General features: G+C 34.8%; 2 protein-coding genes across 4 annotated transcripts; one reads left to right on the top strand and one right to left on the bottom strand.

The window, feature by feature from the left end:
* Positions 1-72: 72 nt before the first annotated feature.
* On the bottom strand, positions 73-1,941 carry LOC105213381 (retinol dehydrogenase 12-like). The gene is made up of 6 exons (XM_011186137.3): positions 1,707-1,941; positions 1,484-1,649; positions 1,084-1,181; positions 865-1,021; positions 550-809; positions 73-485 (listed from the first exon to the last, which is right to left on the bottom strand). Exons 1-6 carry the CDS (start codon positions 1,763-1,765, stop codon positions 245-247), a joined length of 981 nt encoding a protein of 326 aa, XP_011184439.2. The 5' UTR covers positions 1,766-1,941; the 3' UTR covers positions 73-244.
* Positions 1,942-2,224: 283 nt separating this feature from the next.
* Positions 2,225-8,290, top strand: LOC105213382 (sister chromatid cohesion protein PDS5 homolog B-B). Of its 3 annotated transcripts, none has more exons than XM_011186138.3 (14): positions 2,225-2,436; positions 3,093-3,252; positions 3,308-3,693; positions 3,768-3,975; positions 4,032-4,200; positions 4,262-5,003; positions 5,063-5,326; positions 5,385-5,478; positions 5,537-6,373; positions 6,444-6,580; positions 6,648-6,727; positions 6,794-7,065; positions 7,135-7,491; positions 7,577-8,290. In XM_011186138.3, exons 2-14 carry the CDS (start codon positions 3,172-3,174, stop codon positions 7,670-7,672), a joined length of 3,723 nt encoding a protein of 1,240 aa, XP_011184440.1. In that variant the 5' UTR covers positions 2,225-2,436; positions 3,093-3,171; the 3' UTR covers positions 7,673-8,290. The 3 variants fall into 3 exon arrangements, with proteins under 3 accessions (XP_011184440.1, XP_028896980.1, XP_054090962.1); XM_029041147.2 differs by having other exon boundaries at positions 2,233-2,384; XM_054234987.1 differs by lacking the exon at positions 2,225-2,436 and adding an exon at positions 2,964-2,982.
* The last annotated feature ends 6 nt before the right edge of the window (positions 8,291-8,296 follow it).

Below are 8,296 nucleotides of genomic sequence, written 5' to 3'. Positions count from 1 at the left end.
TTTAATAAATAATTATAACACATGTCCAATTGATTTTTTGTGTATTAAGGAGAACATAGTGAATAATTCGAATTAAAGGCTAATCTCATATACATATATATATTGTATATATTTATTATTTTTATTTTTGGTTATATATATGCACATATGTAGCTTCATATAAATACCGTTTTGCAAATCATAACAGCAATCGTTCAAAACGTTGCAGTCAAGTAGATATGCTCCCAATTTTTACAAATACATTCTACATTTCTTCCAGACCCAACTGTATCAATTTCAAATTGATTAGACGCTCACTTTCGTCCCACAGCCATTTAGCCAATTCGTTGTCTCGAGCAACTGCCGCGGTTTTATTCGGCTTACAATCGGTAAAATAAGCTCCGCTAACTAACTCCAAGTCTGGATCCAAAGCTGCGTAGAGCGTGGTTTGCGCGCCATTTGGAGTTGTTTTGAAAAATGGCCATTTCAAAACAGTTGCAATAGGCCTTTGCAATAAACAATTAGTTGATTTTTGTAAATGTTGAAGTAAACATGTTGAAGTATACATACCGAAAGACTGGATTATTAATAATAGTACTGTGACGCATTAATTCAGACTCCACTGCACCGGGATGTAATGAATTAACAGTCACTTTTGTCCCCTGCAATCGCTTAGCTAATTCATGTGCAAACAAAATATTAGCAATTTTACTATGTGTGTAAACTAGTGTAGAGTTGTATGAACGTTCACTAAGAAAATCATTCTTTTTAAAGGGCCCCATTCTATGCGCTAAGCTTGAGAGAACCACTATACGACTGGGTGCAGATTTCTTTAAAAGTCAATATGTTAAACATTGTATTTACAGATAATTGCAAATTAAATACCTTTAGTAGATCAAGAAGCAAATTAGTTAAATAGAAATGTCCTAAGTGGTTAACACCAATCTGCATTTCGAAACCGTCTTCAGTAACCATTCGCGGACAGGACATAATGCCAGCGTTATTTATCAAAATATCCAATCTGGACTCGATTTTCTTGTAACTATAAATTTATATTGCATATGAATTGATTATGTGTTGGAATGAAATTATAATAGTACATACTTATCAGCAAAATCTTTAATTGACTTCAGGGACGCCAAATCAAGTTTCATGCCGAAAATATTTTTGTTACAAGTGTCTTTGATAAGTTCTTGTCGTGCCTAAAATAGGAAAAATATATCCGATTTACAGACTTTGAAGATTCCTACGAAAACTACGTATTAATTCAATACAAAATAAATTATAAATTATTGCAAATATGTGAATTCATTTACATAAATATGCTAACAATTTTAATGTTTAAAGTGTAGTTTAAATTATTTTTGTTACTTATAATACAAAAATAAGAATTTAATTTGTGTGATCTCATGAAAATATATGTACGTATGTTATAATTATAAAATAATAATGAGGACTTCAAAAGTAAATCGTTTATTAGATTTTTAATGTTTGTAATATTTACTTTTTCACATTTTGCCATGTCACGACAAGCCATATAGATGGTAGCTCCTCGCTTAGCAAGTTCACGGGCAGTCTCTTTTCCAATGCCAGTGTTTGCACCTGTAATAATAACCACTTTCCCCATCGCAGTTGTACTCTTCCGATATTTCCCTCCTTGCATATACATTCTGTTAAAGGTATGTTTTTGTTATATATAGTGTTAACTAAATTACATTATCGAATACCTGATAAGCCAAATAGCACCTGCTGCAATAAATAACCAAGTAAATGGTATTTGCTCCATAATATCTTAATAATGTATGTACGTAATTATAACAACCAGTTAAAAACTAAATATCAAAACTGTTTATTATAGAATATTAATCTAATATTATTTCAAATTAATTTTTAAAACAAGTGAAATGAAAGATGAATATTTTTTTCTACTATCAAAAAACTGATTGTTATGAGCCTGGAGAGATAAAACATCACCAGAGTTGCACAAACGTTGCTGGATATAAAATCATATCTAAAAATTATGGATACTAAAAAAATACTTATGAAGAAATTTTATTTCCTTCAGATTGTTAAATAATCCTGCTCAAATAAAAAAAATCTTTTATTTATTTTTGTGTTTAATTTAATTATAAATTATTTTTTAAATTAGCGCTGAATATTCATGAATAATATTATTGATGATAGTGACACCTGGAGGTAAAACTTCAACTGCATTAATAGCAGCGCCATCTACAACGGAAGTTTGAGCAATAGCGACGCCTCAAAAGATGGCGTTCGGTTTTACATTCGGTTAAAGAAGAAGCACACACGGAAAGAAAAGCGTAAAAATATTGTGAAGTAATTGCGCGAAAATCTATTAACAATTAATATAAAGATATGCAAACTTCGTTAAAAGAAACAAAAAAGTGAGCGTTCGATGTCTCCTACTACAGAGCGTAATATTTATTAAATAAATATGTAAGCATAAAATATGTTTTCGTGTTGTGTATCAGTGGTGGTGACAGCCACAGCGGCAACTAGCGCTGATGTGAAACGCAAAGACGATAAGAAAATGCAAAAAACGAAAAATATATGAAAACGAGCTAGCCGGTGTTTGAACTATATAAATTCGTTTGAAGTAAAAATGAAGTTGTGGACTTTCTATATATTTTTATGATGAGTGTATAAATATAAAAGCAGAAGCCCCAAAATTGTGAAGCAATTTTCCAGAATTTTAGACATTACCCAGTGATGCCATTGCAAAATATAAAAATACAATTTTGCATTGGTTGATGTGTTATTTGTTTTCTAAACTTTACTCCTAATTAAAAATAAAATTATTGTTTCATGTGACTGTATGTAAATAAGCAAAGGGACATTTAGTTTTAGAAGTTTGGTATAAAAAAATAAAATAGTTGCATAAATTAAAAATACTTTAATTTAAAAAGTTTGGCAACTCTGTCATCCTTAACAACTCGCGATATTTACATTCATTTATTTTTTCTTATTTATTTATCATGCCTGGTATGTTTTGTCTAAAAACCACTGCGTTTTTATAATAATATCAAATATATTTAATACCAAGTTAATAACATTTTATTAAACGATAAATATTCAATATTTTCCATATACAGCTTTTTCTAAGTATTCGTGAAAATTAACAAAAAAAAACTCGCTTTAAAAACCCAAATAAATCATCATATTTTGATAAACATGACGGACGTAAAATATCCCTCAGGTTGTCGTCCGCTGACTGAGGATTTAGGGACGGACGAGCTTATTCGCAGACTTAAGGTAAGAAAGAAAGCAGTAACATTCACTTTTATTTCAATAATATATCTTCCCTTAGACTCTAGCTCATGCATTGCAAGCTATGGGCCAAGATGAAAAACACGTTCCTGATTATATACAACTAGCACTGATGTTAGTAGATGACTATTTTCTACAGCATTCATCGCGCGATGTACAACTTTTAGTTGCTTGTTGCATTGCTGATATATTGCGAGTGTTTGCCCCCGAGGCACCTTATAAAGACCAGGATCAAATCAAAGCTATATTTATGTTTTTCATTAAGCAGCTCAACGGTCTTAAAGATCCAAAAGATGCATCTTTCAAAAGATACTTTTACCTGCTTGAAAACTTAGCCTTCGTGAAATCGTTCAATATGTGCTTTGAAATTGAAGATTGCCAAAAAATTTTCTGCCAACTATTTGCTATGTTGTTTAAAATTATTAAGTAAGTGTACACATTTTAAACATATTATCGTATCGTGTCGTGAAAAGCGTATTAATATTAATTGGTATTTTCAGCGATGATCACAGCACCAAAGTAAAAAATTTCATGATTGATATCATGAGTCCTCTTATTACGGAAGCTGACAATTTGACTACACCATTATTAGATTTAATCTTGATTAACATTGTAGAGCCTCAAAAATCTGCTAACATTCATGCATATCAATTAGCAGAGCAATTGATTCAAAAGACAAGTTACGCATTGGAACCAATTATAAAAATTGTATGAATCAAATATTTGTATTTTGATAAATGTTAATTAAATTTTTGTTTTTCTAGTTTTTTAACCAAGTCCTCATATTGGGTAAAATTGATAAAAATATTGCGATTACTGGAAAAATGTATGATCTCATCTATGAACTTTATCAAATTAGTCCGAATCTAATGTGCTCCGTTCTGCCACAATTGGAATGTAAACTAAAGTCAACAACTGAAATAGAGCGGATGAGTAAGTCATTTTGTCCTTTGATGTCTTTTATTGTTTTAATAATTAATTAATGTATTTACAGAGGCCGTGTCTTTATTGGCTCGAATGTTTTCCGAAAAGGACTCTCAGCTCTCAAAAAAACATACCTCATTATTGCGTATGCTCTTGGGTCGTTTTTGCGACATTGCGCCAGCGATACGTGTCAAATGTGTACAATCTTCAATGCATTTTCTATTAAACCATCCACATTTGCGAAAAGATATAATCGATTGTTTACGCGCACGACAGCATGATTCCGACGAAACAGTCCGCTATGAAGTGGTGATGGCCATTGTTGCGACGGCTAAAAGGGAATTCAATATAGTGTGTGAATCACAGGATTTATTGCATATTGTACGAGAACGTACGCTGGATAAAAAATTTAAAATCCGAAAAGAAGCTATGAATGGTCTGGCATTTGTTTATAAACGGGTGCTGTGTGAACCCAATGACCTGTCGCTTGACTTAAAAGAGTCAGTAAGTTGGATAAAGAATAAAATTTTGCATGGTTATTACATGCCGGGAATCGAGGATCGGCTCCTTGTGGAACGTTTACTTATCACCTGCCTAGTACCGTACAAATTGCCTTCGGAGGAAAGAATGAAGAAGTTATACCTCCTTTTTGGTACACTCGATGATAATGCAATGAAAGCGTTTATGGAAATACAAAAAAATCAAATGAAAACACGCAAAACCGTTAGTGATTGGGTAAAAATGCATCACACCAAAGAACTTACACAAAAAATGCAAAATCAACTTAACGTGAAACAGGCCATAATTTGCAAGTAAGTTTACAGTAAATACGATTTTTAGTATAGATTTTAATACAACTCAATAAATATAGGTTACTGCCAGACCCTCTAAAAGCGACTGAATTTATAGCAAAATTCAGCATCAATATGCGTAAAGATGCATCCTTGCTGCGTTACATGGAGATAATTTTGAAGCGCGATGTGTCTTGCAAAGAATGTGCCGACACTATGTCTCTGCTTCTAAAGAAACTTGGAAATCCAATGGCAGCCAATGTATATTACAATACCGTCAAAATGTTGATCGAGCGAATTGCATCGGTCATGGTTGATAAGGAGTCAGTCGGTATTTTAGTAAGGTAAGTGATGCATAGGTCTTATGAAATGTTTTTTATAATGTCAATATAATTAACGCAGCCTTGTTGACCAATGCATGGAACGTGGTAAAGTTTTAGAAGAAGTGGGTATACCCAGTGAGGAAGCCGGTGAACGTGGTCTTAAATTCTTATGTGTAAGCTTGATCATTATTTTCCCTTTAGAAATGGCGTCCTAATCGTTCTCTCATTTAGATGCTTTCGTATATATTTTCTGCGCATTTTTTCACCGATGAAACCTTACGACACATGATCGCCTTATTAAGTCACGAGGAGGATTATGCCGCACCACTTATACTTAAGGCGCTCGCCCATCTGGGCCGGTATCAACCTTTATGTGACATCAATCCAGCTATTTTGGAAGCACTGGCATCAATTTGCAAAGACTTTGCACTAACAGGAACCGTAAAGCAGGCCAAGCATGCAGTGCGTTGCATATTTGTCAATGTGCAAACTCAATTAGCAGGAAACGTTGGCTCTGACTCTATCGGTCCACCACCCAAAACGCCTATAGTGCATCCAATATTTAACGAAATCATTGAATCTTTACGAGTCACACTCTCCCCACAAGATCCATATCAACATACGAAAATTTGTACGCTGGGCCACATTGCCTACCATATGCCACAAGCCTTTCTCACGCCAGTTAAAAATATGATAGCACGACGTGTTGTCAAAGAGCTGCTGATTCAAGGCGTTTCGGAGACGCGGGAGTGTGAATTGCCCGTTGGGGACTGGTGTGACAAGGAAATACTGCCTGCTGACACACTTTGCAAACTGGACGCTCTTAAAACGATGGCACGTTGGCTAATCGGCTTACGTTCGGATGAACATGCAGCGCAGAAAACGTTCCGTATGCTGATCGCATTCATAAATCAGCGTGGTGATCTATTAGAACAGAATCGGTTGTGTCCCGCTGAGAAATCGTGGTTGAGACTTAGTGCCGCTTGTGCTATGCTGAAGATTTGCGAACAAAAAGGAGTTGGCGATCAGTACAATGCGGAACAGTATTTCAACCTATCGCAAGTCATGGTGAGAATCACGAAAAATATGTCTCTATGTAAAAGCAAACATAAACACTCCGTTCTTTCTCGTTTTACAGTGTGATCCCGTTCCTGAGGTGCGTGACATGTTCGCCCGAAAGCTGCATAAAGGACTGGGCAAGGGTTTGCCCAATAAATGCTTACCACTAGATTTTATGGGTTATTATGCTCTAGTTGGCCATGAAACTGATAAAAGGTGATCGCAAATCATTATCATATGAAAGTTATGAAACAATACTAACTGCTTGCTTATTTTTTTTCAGACAATGTGAGGTCATTCGCAACTATGTGGAAATGGACGTTAACAAGCGACGTGAATATATCAAAACAATAGCGACAATGTGTACGTAGCACTTAGAAATTAATTGACTGAAATGTTCTATTTTATTCGTGAATTCCAATTTTATAGCGACGGAGAGCAAAAGTGATGCGCAAACCACATATATTTTACCTGATTTCATGCTAGCGTTTGCGATACCCGTTTTAGCACATGACCCAGCCTTCACCGACTACGAAGACCGTGCACAGCTAAAACAAGTGGAAAAATGTTTACGCTTTATCCTGGAACCACTTATGATGAAGCGTGAAGCATTCTCTTACAGTTTCTACGTGAATCTAATACAGATGATGAAAAACCATCAGGACACCGCACCGAATGCAGAAGATAATTCGTATAACTTGGTAAGTATAATATTCCTAATGACAGTTATGCCAATCGGATAATTATAATTATAATTTTTGTAATATTAGAAAATGTGGGCAGCATGTGATCTAGCCCTGTACATAATCAACTCGAAAATCGGCGATGGTAGCACTTCTTCAAATTCTTTTCCTGTACAAATACACTTACCAGAAATGTATTATAAACCGATGGATAAACCAGGCAACAATACAAAGGTATACATACCTTTAGACACGTACACATTAGCATCGAGTCCAATATCAGCGGCGTCGAAGTTGACTTCATCAACAACAGTCTCAGCGCCGGTCGTTAAAAAACTTACTACTTCGGCCGCCGGCAGCGCGAATCTGACATTGCGCTTAGTTGGCGAAAAACGCACAGCTGATCATCTACCGAGCAATGAAAATTCACCAACCAATGCACAAGTGCGTAGAAATTGCGAAATTGATAAATGAATTCGAGTCTTATTAAACTTTGTGTGCGTTTTTTGTTTTTTGTGTTTTTTTTTAGGATAACACCGTCACGTACGAGGAGAGTGGTAGTATAGCTGAGCCACCAGCCAAGCGAACACGCGGACCATTACGTGCGGGAAAGACAGTTTCATAAAACCAATACAATGGCGTGGTCAAAAAACCGAACGTCCATATTTACATCCCTCCTAAACCGGCAAAGCGCCTTGGAGCAATCATACGTACTATGCAGGGAACAGTAACAACATAAATAAATACATACACACCTATTCGTTACATTTAGTAACGGAAAACTGTACATTTTTAAAATGATAAAGAAACCCTATTAAATCTTTACTAGTAGGTGAATTTTTATTTTTCATTGTTAGACACGCATTTCTTGTTGCGTCTACATTTGGGGCCCAACACAGGCGATTCCAACTCTCCGACCGACCTAATGTTTGCGTGTGTCTTTTTGTATCTGTATACCTGGGAGTCTTGGCTAATCTTATGGATTTCATTGCAATTCAGCCAAGTTTCCCTCAATCCCAAATTTATTGTTATGCCTCATTATTATTACAATAACACAAAGAACATAGTAATAAAAGCAAATTGTTTCATTTATATACAATAATATAAAACGAGAAAACATTATTAATTTAGATAGCATTTAAGTATTTATGTATAACATATATGCCTCTAAAATCACATATAAATATGCATGCAAACATACGAAACGAGAAAACTGGATTGAATATAATATATTTAAAAATAATTTCCG

Source organism: Zeugodacus cucurbitae, chromosome 6 (genome assembly GCF_028554725.1).
Source record: "Zeugodacus cucurbitae isolate PBARC_wt_2022May chromosome 6, idZeuCucr1.2, whole genome shotgun sequence".
In the NCBI taxonomy this organism is placed as follows: Eukaryota; Metazoa; Arthropoda; class Insecta; order Diptera; family Tephritidae; genus Zeugodacus; species Zeugodacus cucurbitae.
This window is presented reverse-complemented; position numbering and strand designations above follow the sequence as displayed.

Bases quoted from the DNA above. Each gene is read 5' to 3' on its own strand.
- LOC105213381 (XM_011186137.3), bottom strand. From the start codon at position 1,765: ATGGAGCAAATACCATTTACTTGGTTATTTATTGCAGCAGGTGCTATT. The intron at 1,650-1,706 runs GTATTCGATAAT...TACCTTTAACAG, and splicing joins GGTGCTATTTGGCTTATCAG to AATGTATATGCAAGGAGGGA. The intron at 1,022-1,083 runs GTATGTACTATT...ATAAATTTATAG, and splicing joins ATTAAAGATTTTGCTGATAA to TTACAAGAAAATCGAGTCCA.
- LOC105213382 (XM_011186138.3), top strand. From the start codon at position 3,172: ATGACGGACGTAAAATATCCCTCAGGTTGTCGTCCGCTGACTGAGGAT. The intron at 6,581-6,647 runs GTGATCGCAAAT...ATTTTTTTTCAG, and splicing joins GGCCATGAAACTGATAAAAG to ACAATGTGAGGTCATTCGCA. The intron at 6,728-6,793 runs GTACGTAGCACT...CCAATTTTATAG, and splicing joins CAAAACAATAGCGACAATGT to CGACGGAGAGCAAAAGTGAT.